The 19,321-nt window shown below is 56.9% G+C and overlaps 1 protein-coding gene and 1 pseudogene across 1 annotated transcript; one reads left to right on the top strand and one right to left on the bottom strand.

Annotated features, from left to right (window-relative positions):
* Positions 1-557: 557 nt before the first annotated feature.
* Positions 558-1,494, top strand: LOC107525705 (3-galactosyl-N-acetylglucosaminide 4-alpha-L-fucosyltransferase FUT3-like; annotated as a pseudogene).
* A 3,043-nt stretch (positions 1,495-4,537) lies between these two features.
* On the bottom strand, positions 4,538-17,876 carry NRTN (neurturin). Its single transcript, XM_087816006.1, has 3 exons — positions 17,810-17,876; positions 7,944-8,119; positions 4,538-5,138 (listed from the first exon to the last, which is right to left on the bottom strand). Exons 2-3 carry the CDS (start codon positions 8,110-8,112, stop codon positions 4,714-4,716), a joined length of 594 nt encoding a protein of 197 aa, XP_087672132.1. The 5' UTR covers positions 8,113-8,119; positions 17,810-17,876; the 3' UTR covers positions 4,538-4,713.
* Between the last annotated feature and the right edge of the window lie 1,445 nt (positions 17,877-19,321).

The raw sequence follows: 19,321 nt of genomic DNA, 5'->3' as shown, positions 1-19,321 counted from the left end.
GCCTCAATTCCAGGGCACAGGGAGCCTCTTGTAACCAACTCTGACTTCTCCCCAGATTGGGGAAAGAGCCTGGGAAAGTTGAGAAAGGGCAGGGTCGAGGTGGGACCCGAGAGCTGTTGTGACCTATCCCACCTTTCCTGGGGACCCCTCTCTCCCCAGTTAGCGAGGTCATGTTGCCTAGTGACTAGGAGAAAGTGGGCTCAGGTCAAACTGTCTTTGTTGGAGTTGCAGCTCTGCCATTTCCTCACTGAGTCACTTGGCCTCTGCTCTCTCATCTGTAAAACAGGAATCATTAACAGTGTCTACCTCAGGACTTATGAATATTAACCCATGTGTGCACCCTAGGCGTGGGTTATTGTTTTTATCAATGATACTGTCTCCACTGTCCCTTCTCCCAGCTGCTCTGACCCATGTATCCACTCGACTGGGCCAAGACATGATGTCCCTGGCACCATTCTCTCCTTGGGGTGCTTTTGGTGTGCTTCTGCTACCTGTGTGTATCCACAAGCCCATGTGGTCCCACAAGTTCACAATGGACTCTCACACCACAGCTCCAAATGGGTGAGCAGGGCCCGTGTCCTCTGGGGGAGCCCAGCCAGGCCTCCTTGGGGGGTCCCCCCGCCCATCCACCCCTGCTTCTCCTGCTGTGGACATGGGCATTCAACACCCCGCAGCTCTGTCCCAGTGCTCAGAACCGTGGCCTGGCACAGCTGACAGCCACCTGGCCATCGACCGCAGCATGTACCCTCGGGTGGACACAGCCCTCATGCATCCCTGAAAGGTTAGCTACTGACCGCAGGCGCAGCTTCCGCCGTCCCTGGGGCCGCCCAGCCAGTGCTGCGTCTGGTTTAACACGGCACCGCCCAGCTGCTACCCACACTGAGGGCCTGTATGAGTACTTCAGTCTCACCATGTCCTTCCACAGAGACTAGGACATCACGTGGCACGGTTGGCTGGAGCCATGGCCTGGCCAGCCTCTGGATGCACCAGTCAACCTCTCAGCTAACCTGGAGCTGGTGGCCTGGGTGGTGTCAACCGGAAGAAGGATTCGACCAGATGCTTGACATGTATGGGCACTCCCACAAGCCACTGCTCCAGATGGTCATGACCCAATAGCTGTCCCAGTACAAGTTATATCTGGCTTTTGAGAACTCACACCCCAACTACATCACAGAGAAGCTGTAGAAGAATGCCCTGCAGGCCTGGATCATGCCCATGGTGTTGGGCCCCAGCCGGAGGAACTATGAACAATTCCTGCCGCCTGACACCTTCATCCACACAGACAACTTCCAGAGCCCCAAGGAGTTGGGCCAGTATCTGCTGGCACTGGACAAAGACCATGCCCGCTATCTGAGTTACTTTCACTGGTGGGAGACACTGCAGCCTTGATCCTGCAGCTGGGCTTGGGCCCTGATGTTCTGCAAGGCCTTCTGGCAGCTGTACCAGGAGTCCAATGACCAGGCAGTGACCAGCATAGCCTCTTGGTTCAGATGAGCCCACCAACCTGGGGCCTCATCTGCTGGGGACCTCAACTGCCAGCCTCTTCTGCTTTCAGAAACCTCACCTGCCAGGGGCCTCATCTACTGGGGGTGCAAAGGGGGAGTTTCACATGCTGGGGGCCTCACCTCCTAGGGATCTCACCTGCTGGAGACCGTGGTTGTTGGAGATTTCACTTACCCAGGACTTTACCTTCTGGGTACCTCTGCTTCCAGGAATCTGGGCTCCAGGAACCTTACCTGCCAGGGGCCTCACTTGCTGGGGAGGGAAGTGTCTCCCCTGCTGGAGATGTTGGCTGCTGGGGTCCTCCCCCACCAAGGCACTCACTGCCTTGGCTCTGCTGGGTCTGCTTGCAGTTATTATCACTGGCATAACTGCCTGTGGGCAGGCAGGAAGGCAATATTGGCATCATTTTCCAGATGGGAACGTTCCGATGAAAACTGTATGTCCTCCCTTATTCTAGAACAGCGGTTCTCATTCCAGGGCAACTCTGCCCCCTGGGGACACTCGACAATGTCTGGGGACATTTGTAGTCATCAAGACCTGGGGTGGGCTGCCCAGCCGGCATAGCTCAGCGGTTGAGCAGCGACCTATGATCCAGGAGGTCACGGTTCGATTCCCAGTCAGGGCACATGCCCAGGTTTGGGGCTCGGTCCCCAGTAGGGGGTGGGCAGGAGGCAGCTGATCAATGACTCTCTCATAATTGATGTTTCTATCTTGCTCTCTCCCTCTCCCTTCCTCTCTCTGAAATCAATAAAGACATATTAAATTTAAAAAAGACTTGGGGTGGGCTGATAGCATCAAGTGAGTGGGAGTCAGGAATGCTGCTCAACAGCCTGCACGGCTCCCCAAACCCAGAATGGTCTAGCTACAAATGTCAAGACGTGGAAAACCCCTTGAGATCAAGCCCATCAGGCAGAGCGGGGAGAGTTAAGGCCCAGAGGGACTGGAAAGTGGGGGCCAGGCTATCCTGGGGTCAACATGGGGCAGGGCTGGCACAAGGGAAGGAATGACCCCTTGAAGGAGGGCAAGAGGGAAAGAGTGTGATACTGCGTGTGTGTGACACATGATGATCATGCAGGGCTTGGAGCATGACAGTCAGCATGGGTGTGTGTGGCTGCGAGTGTGTGACAAAATGCGTGATCCTGTGTCCTTTTATTTTCAAATGAATGGTGACTGTGAAGGTGCCCCCTTCTGAGTGTGCAGTTCCAAGTGTGAATGACAACTGAGCATGTAAGCATGTAGGCTGTGGGTCTGCATGTGATCCTGTCTGCTAAGCCCCGTGTGGGAGGTAATCTCCGTACCGTGTGTGTGTATGTATGTGTGTGGCATGAGCTGAGAAACCCCACCCTAGGGGTCTGTGGGGGCAGCTCTGTTTACGTTTCAATTATTTGGCGGGCTAAGCCAGAGCTCTGTGGTTGGGATGCTGGATCTGGGTGGGAGACAGGGAGGCTGAGGTCCCAGGAGGCCAGGGGAGCATACACACACACACCGAGGCAGCCAAGCTTCAGGGGCCACAAACCCAGGCCTCCAAGACCAACTTTCCTGCTGTATGTCCTGAGCTCAGCAACGTCCCTCTTTGAAGCTAAGGGCCATCTAGGATGGGGAAACTGAGGCTCAGCTTCTGCAGTGTCTAGGGACTCCAGCCTCTCTCCCATGCCGGGCTGAGTCAGCCCAAACAGTGGAGGAATCCACCACCCCAAACCTCAGAGTCAGAATACTGCGGGGGCGGGCAGGGACCCTAGCCAGCCTTGGTCCTGAAGCTGCCTTCCAAGCAGACCACCCACTGGCTGGGTGGAGTCTGGCTGCCAAGCCATGCTCTTGGAGCTCCTTGTCAGTCCTGCCTGTTAGCTGCCTCAAGTTTCTCTAGCTGCAACCGGGGCCCTGGGGAGCAAGGAGTTGAGGGATGTTCCTGCCTGGCTAGGTGATCCTCCTTGGAGGCAGCTTCTGACTCGAGCCCTCTAGCTTCTGGACATGGATTGGGTCTGTAAAGGATGTGGTGGTTCAGGGTGGTCCTGAACTCAGATGTGTGGGAAAGAGGGGGCCCGTCTAGGAAAATAGTAAAAGGAGGGAAGGGGGTGTTCCCTTGGGAGCCCTCAGTCTAAGGGGCTGGAAGGAAAGGGTCCATGCCCCCTGGTCTTCTGGGTGCCAGCCCCGGGCTTGTAGTGCCTACCCCCTCACCCACCCCCCTTCAGACCACGGGACCCACTGATCCTTCCCTGAACTCTGGGAACTCAACACCCTGCGCCCTTCCTCGGCCTGCCAAACGTCAAGGTGACACCATGGGCAAATCTAAACACTGCTCAGTGCTTTTTCCATCCTCTGAGGGGGCTCGTCATAAATCCCCCCTCGAACTCCGGCCAGGGTTTTTTATGGGCTAGGACCTAGATCCCTCGGGACCAGCTCTGCCCCAGCAGGCGCCAGGTTTGAGCTGGACGGGGCTGGCGCCCTCCCCAGACCTATCCCCACAGGGAGATGGGCAGTTTGCGTGTATTTTTAGCTAGTAAAAGGAGATAGTGGCTTAGAGTTCACTCTTGCAGTGGCCTGAGGATGCCCGTCGGGTGAGGGCAGCCCAGGCCCACCTGGATCTGCCTCCTCCTCTGTAGAGTGACTCCCCCTTCCTCTACCAACTTCAATTCTCCCCTTTCCCTCCCCAGAAGGACACACTGTGTGGAAGTGGGGTGGGGTACACGTTGGAAAGACCGGGTCCAGCTGGACCTGTCGCCCCTTCTACAGGGTGACTCCACCTTCCCTCCCCAGAAGCACATGTAGCTGGGATACCACAGGCTGGGCAGGAGCACAGGGACCTGCGGGGAGGTGGGAAGTACAGTCCCTGCAGACATTGCCCAGATTCACCCTATTTTCCCACTTGTACTCCGGAAACAGGACCCACATTGAATCTTTCCCCCCAAAGCAAATGGGATCTCCTCACCATCCGGCAGTTGATACCCGCATCCAACCCCTTTCCCAGTGGAGATGGCGCCACTTCCTCACACCTCCGCCTGCCCCTCCAAGAGGTGGACACCCCTGGTGCGCACAACCAAGAGCCAGCTCGATTTTCCACACTTTATCTCTGTACAGTTATCGCAAGTGTCCCGAGGCCTCGACGGCAGGTTCTGCGCACGGGCAGTCTGTGGCGGGTCCGACGGTCGCGGCTGTGGGTGCCTTCGGGGCTGGGTACGCGGCCGCCCCCTGGCCGGGACCGGTGAGGTAGGGTCACACGCAGGCGCACTCGCGCGCCGACAGCTCGTGCACCGTGTGGTAGCGGCTGTGCGCGTCCAGGAAAGACACTTCGTCCTCGTAGGCCGTCGGACGGCAGCAGGGCTGCGCGCGGACCCTCTCCCGCCGCACGCGCCGCCGCTGGCGCAGGCGCCGCAGGCCCAGGTCGTAGACGCGCGCAGCCGCCTCGCACGCGCCTGCGCAGTAGCGGAACAGCACCGTCTCTTCCGACGCGTAGCCCAGGCCCAACTCGCTCACGCGCACCTCGAGCTCGCGCAGCCCGCACGGCCGCGTCCCCGACCGCGCACGCGCGCGCCGCCGCCGGGGCCCCGCCCGACGGCGCGGACTCGGAGATCGCCCGGCCCAGGGCGTCAGCTCGCGCAGTTCCACGGCGTCCGGGGCGCCCTGCAGCAGGGCACGGTCTGCGCGGGGAGGGAGAGAAGGGGGTGGGCATCAGTGGGTGGGCAGCAGGGAGCCCCTGCCCTCGCTATTCCCCTGCAAAAAATGACCCATGCGGGGAAGCTGGGGTCATAGCGCATTTCCTAGATACCCGCTCTTGTACCCTCTCTGGCGGTGTTGGAGGGGTGCATATGCGGACCCCAAGGCTGGTCCCCAAGGCTACCAACGCCGCTGTCTGGACCCTGCCTAACCCTTTCTGGGTTCCCCGCACCACTTTCCAGCCGGCCCACCTGAGCAGATCTGATCTGGGTGTCTCAGCCCCTCTGGGCACCATCCCCCAACACTGTCTGTGGATCTCATCCCTATGCTGGGCTGCCCCAGGGTACTGACACGTCCTCTGACCAGTGTTGGAGTGCTGCCTCCCCCACCCAACCCCTCACCCTTTAGCTGAGCTGTATGGGTCTCTGCCTCACTGTCTCGGGTCCTTGCTCAAAGCCCCAACATCTTCTCTGAGCCCCTGGACTGCTCACAACCCCTCACCTTGTATCTGCTGCTCCACTGTGCAATAGGACTCAGTTTTCCCATACAGAAACCCAAATCGGGGTGTTTGGGCTCCCTAGAACACACAGTGGAGCAGCAGGAACAGAGGCCTGTATGGGGACCCCACCCCATGGGGTGGCAGCAGCTATTGTCAGGGCCACTCCCATGTTATAGGTAAGAAAACTGGGTACCCAAAAGAGCAGAGACTTGGCCAAGGCCACACCACTAGCAGGTGGCAGTGAGAGAGAGAAAACCAGACAGCATTCTTTCCGCCTCCATCGAGTGCCCAAGTTTGGCCCAAGTTCAGCCCTTTTCTTCCACAGCTGCCCGAAGGTGCCCATAGTCACAGAATCTCAGGGTCCCGTAGTCTAAGTTTATTTCCCAAGAGGCTGGCCCTGCCCCAGTACAGTAAGTCCTTACTTAACGTCGTCAGTAGGTTGTTGGAACTGCGGCAAAATGACAGAATGAAACCAGTTTTACCAAAGGCTAATTGATATAAACAAGAGTTAAGTTCCTGCGGCATCTCATCATTATAACACAACTGTGTTGAAGGAAATGACTTTAATTGAGGACCTGTTGTACTGTGAAGCCCCAGGAGAGAAGTGCAGACTTTGGAATGGCTGGCAGGAGGCTCCCAGCCCCTGATGGTTGCAGTCACAGGTTGGGAGAGGAAATCCTGAGTTTAGCCTCAACCTGCCCACAAGGCTGGTGCACCTGGCTGTCAAAAGAAGTATCTTACTGAGAAGCCTGAGCGGGAGGGACTGTCTGTCACCCTGAGGTTGTCTGTTTCCACAGCAGGTCTCAGAAAGCAGACAAGCCCAGGTTCTGAGCCTAGCTCTGCCACTCTCCTTGTACAACTTCAGGCAGGTGATGGCCCTGCTATGCCAATATCCCTGTCTGCTCAATGTGGCTTGCAGAGTCCCTGAGGTGGTTGTGGCTGGGAGAATGGAAAGTGGGGGATGAATGAGCAGCCTTTTCTGAGTTCTTGCAGCCCAAGGGCCAGACTGGGATGGTCAGCACTGTCTGCTCTGGGGTTAGATTTGAACGTGGCTTACTTCTGGTGCCTAAAATGCCACCATTTAGTATGCACACCCCAAGGTGTACATCTAGAGAGTCATTTGGGGGGTTGCCAGATGAAATACAGATGCCCGGTTAAATTTGAATTTCAGATAAACAGTGAATAATCTTTCAGTATATCTGTCCCTGCATCCCTCCAGCAGGCCTGGCCACGTGCACAGGGTCTGGAACGCAAAGAGATGAGATCTGCTCCCCGCCCCCAGCCTGAAATTCCACCATCAGCGCATTAGTCCCAGGGCCTTAGGGGGATCAACAGCCACTCCCTTCCCCCAGTACAGGACACAGGGCTGGCAGGCATCCGCCCATGGGCCCAGATTCTTCCCAGTGGATTTCACCATTGGTACTTTGCCCCCAGGTCCTGGAGCGCTAGCTTTTGGGGGCCCCACCCAGGTCTCTGGGACCCAGTGTCCTGGGAAGGGTTTTGAGGCCTACGAGGGCAAATGGTGGGGACGGAAGTGAAGTCCCTGCCGGAGGCCACCCTTGTCCATTGTGAGGACAAGAAAGAAGGACTGTGTGGTCTGGCAGGGCGGGCATGCATGCAGCCCCCACTCACAGGCACCATGCATGTGCCCAGCCTGTGCCTACACCCCAGCCACCCTCACGGGCACACTGCATGGTCCTGTGCGTGTGCACACAAGGTCGGGGCCCACAGAGAACTTGCAGAGGGCAAGCACCAGGGGCAAGTGAGGAGCTGTGCCAGGTGGCCATGCTCCCTAGGTGGGATTTTCACTTCTCTACCTCACTGCCTTTTCCACGTCTGTCTCTCCCACCTTTGTCTCTCTCTCTCTGCCTCTCTATATCTGTCTCTTTCCCCATGTGTAGGTCTGTTTCTAGGTCTCTCTCTGTCTTCCCCTCTTCTTGGTCCCTATCAACCCATGCAGGTCACTGGGGCCTCGGGTCCAGCTCCCCCCCCCCATGTGCTGCGGGGGGGATGCACCCTGCTGAGTTCCTAGGTCTAATCTCCATCTGGCCCCCTGGCCCCTGAGGGACGGAGCCTAATTCCTTGTGACAGCTGAGCCAAGAGACCCTAGTTCCCAGGAGTCATCCCCTACACACACATCCTGCCATGCCATGCCATTGGGGGATTTGCACCCTCCCTCCACCCCATCTTTAAAAAGGCCTCTGTGGCCTGGTTCCACTGCCTGAAATTCCACCAGTATGGCCATACCTATGTCAGGGGTATCTGACCCAAGACCAGGGGAAGGGCTTACACTGGGCCAGGCGGGCGATCCGGGCATCCAGGGTGCGAGGTGGCCGGCGCAGCGGGGCTAACGCCGGTCCGAGGCGGTGGCTGAGGAGCAGGCCGTCCCGACACATCCAGATGGAGAGCACAGAGCTGCAGAGCACTGAGGCCAAGGCCGCTGCCTTCCAGCGCTGCATCCTCGGCCTGCGGGCACGGGATGGTCAACCAAAAGGCCTGTCTGCCAGGCAACAAACCAGCACGGGACAGTGGGCCAGGCACTGGGAACATAGTGGGGACCATGATTTTGAACCACTGCTGCTTAACTATCAGTAATAACATGTTATTCAGCAAGGAATCACAGAACATGAGTGTGAAAAACGCTGCTAAGGAGGGGTGGGCGCTGTATCAGGGGTATAGGAAACTGCCCCATCTGGGAGTCCCAGAGTGCTTTCCTGAGGGTTGAGGAAAGCTGAGACCTCACCAAAAGTAAGACTTGGCTAGGCAGAAGGGAGTGGCATCTCAGGCAGGGGGAAGAGCCAGTGCAAAGGTACAGAAGCTGAACCAAGCTTGGCCAATCCAACAGGAGGCTGGAGCCCAGTGTGTTTAGGGAAAGAGTGAAAGGTGGAGGCATTCCCAACAGGGGGTACTGTGGGACAAGGGTGGCCAGGAGACCCAGTGCTTAGAATACAGTCCAGGGAGCAGAAACCCAGGGGTTGAGATTTTGTTCCCTACATATGATGTCCTTGGGAGTGACTTGCTGCCCCTTTCAGAGCCTGGGTTTACCCTCCAGACATAAACTGATGCCCAGAAAGGGGCTGCAATGAACCAAAGCTGCTCTTCATCCACTTCCAGACTATTGCTCAAGCAGGTCCTTTCACCCAGAACACTTTCTCTCCCTCCCCACTCCCATTACCCTTTCAGTCTCAGCTTGGACCAGCACCTCCCCCAGGAAGCCTGCCCTGACTGCCCTCACACCCAGGCCCTGAGCAGCCCCCATTAGAACTCCCATTACTCGGTGCTGTGACTGCCTGGGAGCGTCGTGCTTAGTGCATACAGTAGGTGTTTAATAACCCTCGTGTACACCCATCCCCCCTAACCGTCTCCAAGCAGCTCCCCTCCGCCTGGCGGCCCCTAGCCCGGGTTTACATTCCCCCACCCGGCTGCCTGGTGCCGGCCCGCGCGGGGCCTGGCGACAGGCCCGGTGTAAACATTTACACAGAGCGCTGAAAGCCGGGCTGGACGCGGGTCAGCGCCCGGGCTGGGCCGTGGGGTGCCGGGCGCCCCCAAGCGCGCACCTCGGCGCACAAGCTCCTCACCCAGGCGCAGAGCAGTTATTTGCGTGCAATATGCATTTCATTTGCGTGTTGTTTGCATTTCATTCGCATGTGATTTGCGTAATCTGGCTGTTCGGGCTTCCCGCAGAGCTCTCCCCAGTCGCATGAATGCAAAGGCACAGGACTATACCCAACGGACCATAATAGTGGGCATTTATTAAGCGCCTGCTCTATACCAAACCGTGCTGAACCCACGAGAGAGTCACTATTATATCCATTTTACAGCTGTGGAAACTGAGGCACAAAACAGAGAGGGGCTTGTTCAAGGGCATTTGGCTAGAAAAGGACCTGAAATTTGAAGGTGTGTTTTTTAACAGGATTCACATCACATGGGTTGGGCCGGGGTTGAGAGCAAATGCTGTGGAGTCACCCCAAGGACTTGCCACTATTGATACCATAATCTTTATTACTGTTGGTGGTGGAGGTGATAGAGAATGAGCTCCTAGACATGGGAGCATATAAACAAACCCTGGGCCAGCCTGGATATCAGAGGGCACAGCATTTGCAAAGGTCCTGGGGCAGGACCAGGCCTGGCTTGTTGAAGGAACCAGGAGGTGCCCATGTGACTGGAGCAGAGTGAGGGAGGGGAGGTAACAGCGCAGGTCCTTGGGGCCTTATGGACTGTGGAGAGAATATTTCATTCTCAAGGTTGTGCAGCAAACAGAGGTCAGCCCATTTGTCAAGTTCCCAAACCCACCCCCTTTTATGTCAGATCCTGTTCTACAGACAACACATATTAAGTCATTTCAACCTCACAAGAGTCTTTATCTCCATTTCACAGATGGGGAAACTGAGGCCTAGAGTAGTCACATGACTTACCCAAGGTCACAGAGCTGGTAGGGGGAGATAGCAGGGAAACCCACCCAGGCTCAAGACCTCTGGTGGGCACGGCTTTCTCTTGACCCCAACACCCTGCTTGCTCACACACCCAAGTCTTGGAGTAGTGTGTCTCAGTTTCCCTGTTAGGCTGGAACAAGGCCCAGCATAGCACCAGGCTGTGATCCTCTGCCTCTGCTAAGGGCTTAAGTGGGTGCTAAAAGGGTGGATGAGACACCAGCCAAGAGACGGCCTGGTCACAGGAGTTCCCCTCCCTAACTACCCCCCTCCCCATGGCCTTGAAGCACTAGACCCCATCAGAGCTCTGATGGGGGACAGGAAAGCAGGGGGGCTGACAGTGGAGGGGGCCCAGCAAGCCAGCTGATAAGCATCGGTTAACAATGGGTCTTTCTATAAGGGGGTCACCCAACTGGTTTGTCTCTGGCACCGAGCTGACCGGGAGGGGGTGTGGCGGAGGGCACGGGGGAGGGGCCAGGTGTGCTTGTGTAATGGAGGCCCCGAGACCTGGGGAGGTGGGTGCCCTCACAGAGCATTTGGGGCTCACACACCCAGCATACTTATTCTTGCACACACTGTATCCCACTCACGTGAGCATTTTCACACACTCAAACACTCCCATTTACACGCTCAGTGTTTTCATATTCACAATCATGCATTTGGACATCTTCACACACATTGAAATCCTCCCATTCACACATTTGAGCACTATCACACACACATTTGGGAGTTCTCACGCTTACACCCAAACACTTACACACTCACACACTGGGGTGTTTTCACACCCCTACTCAAACATTATCACATACTTGGTTGTTTTCACCCTTAATCTTTGAACGTGACATATACACTTGAACACAATCACACACTCATGTTTTCACTCACATGCTCAAACATGATCACACTCACACACTAATGTTTCACACTCACACACTTGGGTGATTTTATTTTAAAATTTTTTTAATCCTCACCTGAGGATATTTTTTCCATTGCTTTTCAGAGAGAGTGGAAGGGAGAGAGAAACATCGATGTGAGACATCAATTGGTTGCCTTCTGCACGCCCCCTGACTGGGGCCAGGGATCGAGCCTGCAACTGAGGGGCATGCCCTTGGCCAGAATCGAACCAGGGACCCTTGAGTCCACAGGCCGACACTCTAACCACTGGGCCAAACTGGGTAGGGCCACTTGGGTGGTTTGAGACTCCTGCACTATGACATTTACACACTACCACATGCTCATGATCACACTTGAATACTACCATGTTCATGCAGTAGTGTGACTTTGCATTCCAGATACACACATAGGGACACGCACAGAACACACCCTCAGAGCTGTTGGGTCTTCAGCTGCAAAGATCCCAGGGGAACAGTGAACGGCACACACATGGTGGGCTGCAGGCGAGGCACGTGGAAGTGAAGGAGGCAGGATGGCCCAGGAGAGAGCTGCCCTGCCCTGGCCACTGGTACCCGGCCAAGGTTCATACCTGCTGGCATCTCAGCTGCCGCCCATGCTGCCCAGACAGGGACTGGCTGGTTCCCTTCCCAGCCCTCAGACAATGTCCGGACCCCGGAGAATCTTCACTGGTGAGGGAATGGAGTACCCTCCCTTCTTGTGGGCCAGGCCAGTCTGAACTGCAGCCAGGGATGGAGGCAAGACCTCCACCTCTAGCTGGAGGCCACAGAATCCCCAGAGCTAGGGTAGGGAGGAAGAGGAATCTGAGGCTCAAAGGGGGGCGATGAGTAGCCCAAAGTCACACAACCAGGTAGGTCCTTCCAGTCATCCAAGGAGCAGTCAGTCAGGGTGGGGGTACGTGGGTGTTTCTGGCAGCTTCCTTGGTGGTGCCAGGAAATGCTCATTATCCTGGTGTCCAGGCAACGCCCTGGGGCTCCGCCTTTCCACTGGGTGTCCCAGGGACACCCACCAGGCATACCTGTTCCCAGGGTTAACAGCCTCCGACCTGCAGAGCTCCTGGCCTCAGGGGGGCGCCTGCTTCATGCTTGTTTCCAGGGACAGGAAGGATAAGAGGTGACTCGTTCCTCAATCCATTCATCCTTCTAGTCTGGAGGAGGCCTGGAATTGGAGCCTGTCCCCATTGGGCAAACTCCTACTTATCCTTCAAAGCCTTAGCTCCTAAAGCCCCTCCTCCAGGAAGCCTTTCCTGTTCCCCATCATGGCATGTTGGCCACAGGTCCCTCCCTCTTGCCCTGCCCTGGATAGTATCTATGTCCATGTCTGTCTTTTCTGGAGTAGGGGTTTCCAGAGGGACAGTCTGGGCTGGGTTATCCCAATAATTCTATTCACAGAGGCATGAGCTGCCTGCAGCCTCCCAGTCTCCACGCTTTTTAAAAAAATATGCTTTTTATTGATTTCAGAGAGGAAGGGAGAGGGAAAGAAAAAGAGAAACATCAATGATGCAGTCTGCTCGCTTTTGTTGCCTTCTTCAATGTGCCCCCTTCTCCTTCCTTTCTACCTCACTTCTGAACATGTCCCTGGTCCTCCCATAACTCGGTTTCCCCATTTTCAGAAAGTGTCTGAAAGGAGCTGCCCAGCGCTGTGGGAATGCCAGGAAGGACCAGGGAGAGCTTGCTGGAGTGGCCGGTAGGGCTGTCGTCACTGTCCACAGGCAGCGCGGGCCAGGTTGTGAAGCCATGGGGACAGATGGGGTGGCCCGCACGCTCGAGGAGGGGCATGTGTCTGTGAACACTGCAGCACGAGGGCTCCAGACAGCTGAGTTTGGATCCCTGCTCTGCCTCTTCCCGACCGGGTAACCTCCCCCTCTCAGAGCCTCAGTTTCCCCATCTGTACAACGGACTGCCCAGGACACCCTCCTCATCTGGACGGCCATTTAATTAATTCAGTGAAGTTCTGCAGAACTGGCCGACAGCAACAGTTGGCCTCAGACCTCTTGCACGCCTGTACCTCTGTTTCCCCCGTCAGTGCTGAGAGCTCCCAGGCTGGCAACTGGGCCTGTTCCTAGGACAGCCCTGCTTGTCTCCTTTCTCCCAGATGGCCCCTGGGGGGGTCCACTGATGGGGAAACTGAGGCCCTATGACAGGCAGGACTTGGGTCTCTCTCAAGGCAAGACTCAATGGTTCTGCAAAACAAGAAACAAATTCTGCAGCCCACAAAAATGTGTCCCCTCCCTCGGAGGGCCCCAGGGCCCAGCCCCACCCCATGGTGGGGACAGGGAGGCCAGGGCAGCCTCGAGCTGGCAACACACATCTGGGGGTAAACCAGGAACATCTGGCTAGCACAGTTGGTTCAGATGCTGTGTCTGCAGGGGCCAGGGGCCAGCCCATGGGACAGCCTCAGGGCGGGCACAGTCATAGACACCTCCAGCAGGCCCTTCCAGGCCTGGCCAGAGGTGGGGGCATAGCCTCTCTTCTTCTTCCCCCAACCAAGGAGCTGCCTGCTGCCCAACTATGAGCACCATTGCTGGCTCCCTGCTACTCTGAGAATCAAGTGTCAGCCCCTGAGCTCATCTTAAGGAGCTCTGGGTTTGTCTTGGCCGAAGTACAGCTGAGGGGTGGACTGACAGAGAGAGTGACTTCTGGGGAGGACTGTGCTGGTTGCGATAATAATAGAAGTAAAATAGCCCTGGCCAGTTTTGCTCAGTGGTTAGAGCGTCAGCACACAGATCGAAGGGTCATGGGTTTGATTCCTGGTCAAGGGCACGAACCTCGGTTGCAGGTTCCCCGTCCTGTCGGGGCATATGCGGGAGGCAACCAATCGATGTGTCTCTCTCATGTTGATGTTTCTCTCTCTCTCCCCCCTCTCCTCTCTCCCTTCCATTCTCTCTACAAATCAATGAAAAAAATATCCTCGGGTGAGGATTAAAAAGAATAATAATAATAGAAGTAAAATAATAACAGCTAACAGTAACCCTAGCAAACAACACTACTGGTATAGGCACTTTACACGTAATGACTCATAGCTAGGTATGGACTATTTTATCCCCATTTTGTAGATGGGAAAACTGAGGTCCAAAGAAATGGAGTGACTTGCTCAGGGTTAAACAGAGTGTAAGTGGGATTTGAACTCATGTAGTTGGGCAAACTCCTACTCATCCCTCAGAGCCCCTGCCCTAACACCTCTTCCTCCACATTTTTACCCACTGTACCATATGGCCCTTCTAACAACAACAATAACATTAACACCTAGCAATGTTGTCCATTCCATTTATTTAGTGATGAGCACTGTGCTAAGGGCTTTCTACATATTTAATTCTTCCCCCAGTCCCTGAAAAATATATTATATTAGCCCCATTTCCCACACAGGGAAACTGAGGCTTGGAGAAGTAGGGACTTGTTTGAATAAACAAGTGGTTGAACCTGGGTCTGACTCCTGACTTGTTTTCTCAATGCCTCCACAATCCCTGGGCTCTGGGTAACAGGGGTAATGCTGAGAGAGAGGAGACATGGGGAGGGTATGATAGGCTCTGCTGTCTGGGGAAAAAATAGGACTGAGCTTCAGGGAAGTAAGAGGTTTCCTCAAAAACACACAGCAGAGCAGAACTAGCAGTAAATAAAGGGCCAGATGGCAGAAAGCCCAGACAGCCAGACTGAGCTCTGTCCATAACACATTAATTCAGCAAACACTTATTGAGCCCTTACTGTATGCAGGGCCAGGCAGGGAACTCAGGATGACCAAGGCCAACCTGGGCCCCACCCTTGCCAACTCACTGTCCAATCAGGGCAATGGATGATAAATAAGAAATAAATATGGTAATTTGGTTGTTGACAGTGCAACAATAACAAAAAATAAAAGAAGGTGAAGCAATGGTGCCTGGGGTGGGGGTTGACTTTGTGGTTGAGTGATCAAGGAGTGCTTCTCAGAGGAGGCAGCATTTGAGCTAGGACCAAGTGAACATCTGGGGAGAGTGTTCCAGGTGAGGGAAGTGCAGGAGCAAAGGCTCGGAGACAGGACTGTGCCTGTTCAAGGTGACCAATGTGACTGGAGCAATGGTACCAGAGACAGTATGGGGAGATGAGGTGGGAGAGGTCACAAGAGCCCTGTGACCTACCTGCAGAGTCAGTCCTCCATTCTCCACCAGTGCCTGGGGCCCTCTTCCTGCACCCGCTGCTGTGTTCTCAGGAAGACTGGGCTGGGGAGTGTGTGTGTGTGTGTGTGTGTGTGTGTGTGTGTGTGTGTGTGTGTGTGTGTGTATGGCTCCGGGCCACAGCTTTCAGGACCCACGGACCCACCATTTCTAGCCCAGCCCTCTGTGACTAGACCATAAAGTTCCCACCCACCTTGACCACACCAGGCTGGTTGGCGCTGGCCCTGTAGGCAGCTGGGGCGAGCAGGAGGGGGCTCCCTGGGGTAGGATAACAGGATCAGCCTAATGAGGCCTGGCACACCACACAGCTGAGCAGCTGGCATGGGGCCTAGCGGGTGGTGTGAGAGATGTGGATTCTTTGAGAGTGGCCAGGACATCACACAAAGCTGATCAAAAGACAGAACGGGAAACTGAGGCACGGGCCCCAGGCACAGCTCAAATCCTAACACTAGTTTTCTGGGAACCAGGATACCTGTCACTTCTTCCATCTCCCCAAATTCAAATGTTTGCCTCAGGTCCCCAACACACTAAGCTATTTAAGCATGAATGGTGAAGCTCTCTGGGTTTCACTTTCCCCAACTGGGAAGTGAGATCCACCTACTGCCACCAGAGGCCCCTCCTCTAATTTCTTCTGCCCTGGACTTTTCTGCCCCACCTTGGGAGACCAGGAAAGATACATCTGAGGAGGAATCCAACAGCCCCTCAAGCAGAGATGGCTGGGCCCACTGATATCACATGAGTTAAAGACCCTTCCTCTCTCCTCTGTATTTCCAGTCCCCACCTCCAGTAATCTGTCTTTGAATACCCCAGCCCAGGGCTCCCTCTGCCAACCTTTCAGAAAGTCTCTCCTTCCCACATTCACCCCAGCATCCTGGATTTGCCATAACCAGTTAGCCTATTCTTTCCTGCTTCCAGATCTTTGACTATGCAGTTCCCACCACCTGGAATGCCCTTTGTTTTCCCTCTTAGAAAACTCCTACTCATCCTTCACAGCCCTAGCTCCAATGCTCTTCCTCCAGGAAGTCTTCCCTGACTGCCCTCCCCTAAGATAGAGCCTTTGTTCTCCACTCTGGGCTCCACCCTTAATCTAAGTCTGTTACCCTTGAAGGACAGAGCTCAGGAGCCCTGACACCAAAACAGTCATACCATTTCTGTCCAACAAACATTTGTTGAAACAATCTCTTGATTGTGTCTTTGTGCCTGGCTATAATCTGTTTGTTTCCTTCACTTGCTCTAGACTCTTTATATCCTCTGCTCTTTCCCTGAAAACTGAGGCCTGAAACTTGAGGGACAAGCGTTAATGGTGGAATTTCAGACACTGTGCCCAGCTGCAGAGGGGGGATGTTTGGTTTTCTTTCCTGCAACCCCTAGAACCAGCTCTTTGAAACTCGCTGTGGGTAGGTTGGAAGGCCCAGGAGTGGCTTCGAAATCCCAATCTTCAGGAGTCCTGGGATGAAGGTAGTTGGGAGGGGTGTCCAAAGGGCCCCAAGGCAAGGGGCTGAAGGTGGGGAGAAGCTGGCAAAGCTGGGAGTCTTCCTTCCACTGACATCCGCCTAGACCAGTCACGCCCCATTGGGGCTTCCTCAGCCTGGGGCACTTGAAGGCAGACAAAGAGTGTCATGGAACACAGAGAGAAGGATGTTGGACAGGGAGAGGACAGGGCGGGAACAGAGGAGTGAGGAAATTCAGGGGTCCAGCCTCCCATGCGCCTTCCAGGCCCCTGGCCCTGCTCCCTGGGCTGGTGGCCTAGCCTTGCAGGTAACCACAGGCCAGCTAAACAGAGCCAGTGGCCCACAATACATGCTGGTGCTTCCTGGAGAGCGGGCAGTGGTGACAGCAACCCCTGGGAGGGGCCATTTTTCGCTCCAGTCCCACCCCAAGTCTGCCCACCCTCTGCAGCCCCCTTGGCCTGATGAATCCTAACTCCCAAACCGCTCCTCCTGGGAGAATTTTTAGACTATCCTGAACAAGATAATGCCTCTTTTAAAAAGCAAAAAAGCAAGGTATAGCCCCCTCTCCTTCAAATCTGGTTTTTGCCCTTAAGGACACCCCCCCCAAAAAAGGGTTTCGCGCCCTCTTGTGGCCGAACAAGCGGCTCCAGGAGCCAAAAGAGCCGGGCCCTTACCGGAGGACACGGTGTCCCCGGCGGCGGCGGCGCGCAGGGAACGCGGCTGGAACGCGCCACTGACAGATGTTTACTTCTGCGCGCAGCTGGGCCGCGACGGCAACCCCCCGCCCAGGGTCTGCGGGATCCGGATGCCCCCCACGGCCCCTTGTAGACGAAAAGGCAGAAGGAGCGTCTGGAGCTCGCTCTCCTAAAGGCTTAGGAGGGGATTCCGGCTGCCTGCGTTCCCACTCCTCTTCAGACGCACACTTGGGGGTCGGAGGAAGCAGAGGTGTGCCCGCCCCGTCGGACAGGGAGCCGCCCCCCTCCCAGATCCCGACTTGCAGAGGCGCTTAATGAAGATCGCCCTCCCCACCCCGCCCCTCCACCGCGCGGGGACCTGTTGCCCCTTGACCCCATCCTCGTACAGACACCGGTTCTCGGCTCCGGGAGGGAAGCTACGGGTCTGCCCCAAATCCTAGAAGCCCCCCAGGCCCCCGTATATGGGCCCGGTCCTCCCCCCACCTCAGTCCCCTGGGGGCCCCCAGCTTGCCCTTGCTTACCTGCTGGGGCGTCCGACTACCCGTCAGTGGTGGCCGCGCCTGCCGCCCGCGCCAGCCCCAGCCCCTGCCCCTGCCGCCGCGACCGCCATTCCGGCCGCCTGGGCCCGCGGCGCCTGGGGGGGCCCGGGCCTCAGGGGGCGGCCGCGGGGGGGGCGCGGCGCGGGCCGGCCCATGGGGCCCCCCCGGGCTCGCTCAGCCGCGGGCTGCGGCCATCCCGGTGCGGCGGGGGCTGGGGCTGGGGGATGCTCTGGACGGCCTGCGGCTCCGAGGGCGCGGGGGACGCACGGACGGCGCGGGCGGCCTCGGTGCAAGGCGCGGGGCTCCGGGGCGGCAGGACGAGGGGCCCGGGTGCTCCGAGCGGCTCCAAGGCGCGCTCTCCCGCCGCCTCCGCCGCGGACCGCACCGCCGGCTAGGGGCCGGAGGCGGGGCTGGAGGCGGGGCCAAGGGCGGTAGCTCGGGTTTCCCGAGACTTGAGCCGCCCTCTCCCCGCCCCCGCCCGATGGGGCCAGAGGAGCGCAGGTGGCAGGGATGCGGGGGCCACAGCGCCCCCCTAGACGGCGATGTCCGGGGGCCCTAGAGAGCCCAGCAGAGCTGCTGTGAGAAAGTGGGTCCCAAGACACCTCCTCCCCAACGGCCCTTCCTGGGATAAAACCACAGCGCCCCGACGCCAGTGCCCGCAGCTCTCAGCGCCCCCACCCCTGAGGATTTGGCCTTCCTGTCAGACTCCGGATCCTGCCTGGTCCCCTTTAGGAAAGCAAGGCCCCAAGAAGTCCCCTCACCAAGGAAGCCCCTGAAGGGAATCCTCAGAGCAGGTCCGCCTTCAATTAGCTGTTTCCCACCCCCGCTGCAGTGACCCCGACGGCGCATCCTGGGTAAATCCGGGGCTCAAAGATGCCCCCAGACCCCCTTGGGACAATAAAGAGTCACAGTACTCCCCCATCCCACTAAGGATTGTGGAGTCCCCTAGTACCGCCCCAGGTCCTCTTTCAGAAAGCTACAGAAGCGTCTCTTGAAAAAGCCATTTCAAAGAACTGAATTCAGTTTTTCCCTAAGACAGCAACTGATATCCTAAGACTGACAACCACTGTCCACAGAGGCCCCATCAAGTGGCAGTTCCCTCCAATCTGGCCTCAGAGCCCTGAGTGGGATCCCTTTCCCACCCATGGCTCCCGGTGGTGCCCTCCTGGGCACTAAGACCCAGCGTTGCTCCCCAACAGCCAGCCCAAACCCACCGGGTCTCCTCCCCGACGGCTCCGCGTTTCCAAAGCGCCCCCTGGCGGTCTCAGCCGACTAGAGGGCGTGGATAGAGGGGCGGGGGCGGGGCTGGAAAAGCAGTGGCCCCGCCCCACCCGGGCCTATTCACGGAGAAACACCTCCCTGCAGCCCCGCCCCCGCCCCCCAGCACGCAGGTTCCTCCCCGCGCCGTCCTGGCCCGCACGCGTGTTCTTGGTGCCTGGTGCTCAGGTTTCTCGCTCCCGCCGCCTGATTTCTTGGGTCCTCCTCGCTCTGGCC

Source organism: Miniopterus natalensis, chromosome 4 (genome assembly GCF_054644295.1).
Source record: "Miniopterus natalensis isolate mMinNat1 chromosome 4, mMinNat1.hap1, whole genome shotgun sequence".
NCBI classification, from domain to species: domain Eukaryota; kingdom Metazoa; phylum Chordata; class Mammalia; order Chiroptera; family Miniopteridae; genus Miniopterus; species Miniopterus natalensis.
Note: the sequence above shows the minus strand (reverse complement) of the source record. Positions and strands in the feature narration are given on the sequence as shown.

Coding starts and splice junctions, on each gene's coding strand:
- NRTN (XM_087816006.1), bottom strand. CDS start 8,112: ATGCAGCGCTGGAAGGCAGCGGCCTTGGCCTCAGTGCTCTGCAGCTCT. Junction 5,139..7,943: donor GATCGCCCGCCTGGCCCAGT/GTAAGCCCTTCC, acceptor CTCCCCGCGCAG/ACCGTGCCCTGCTGCAGGGC.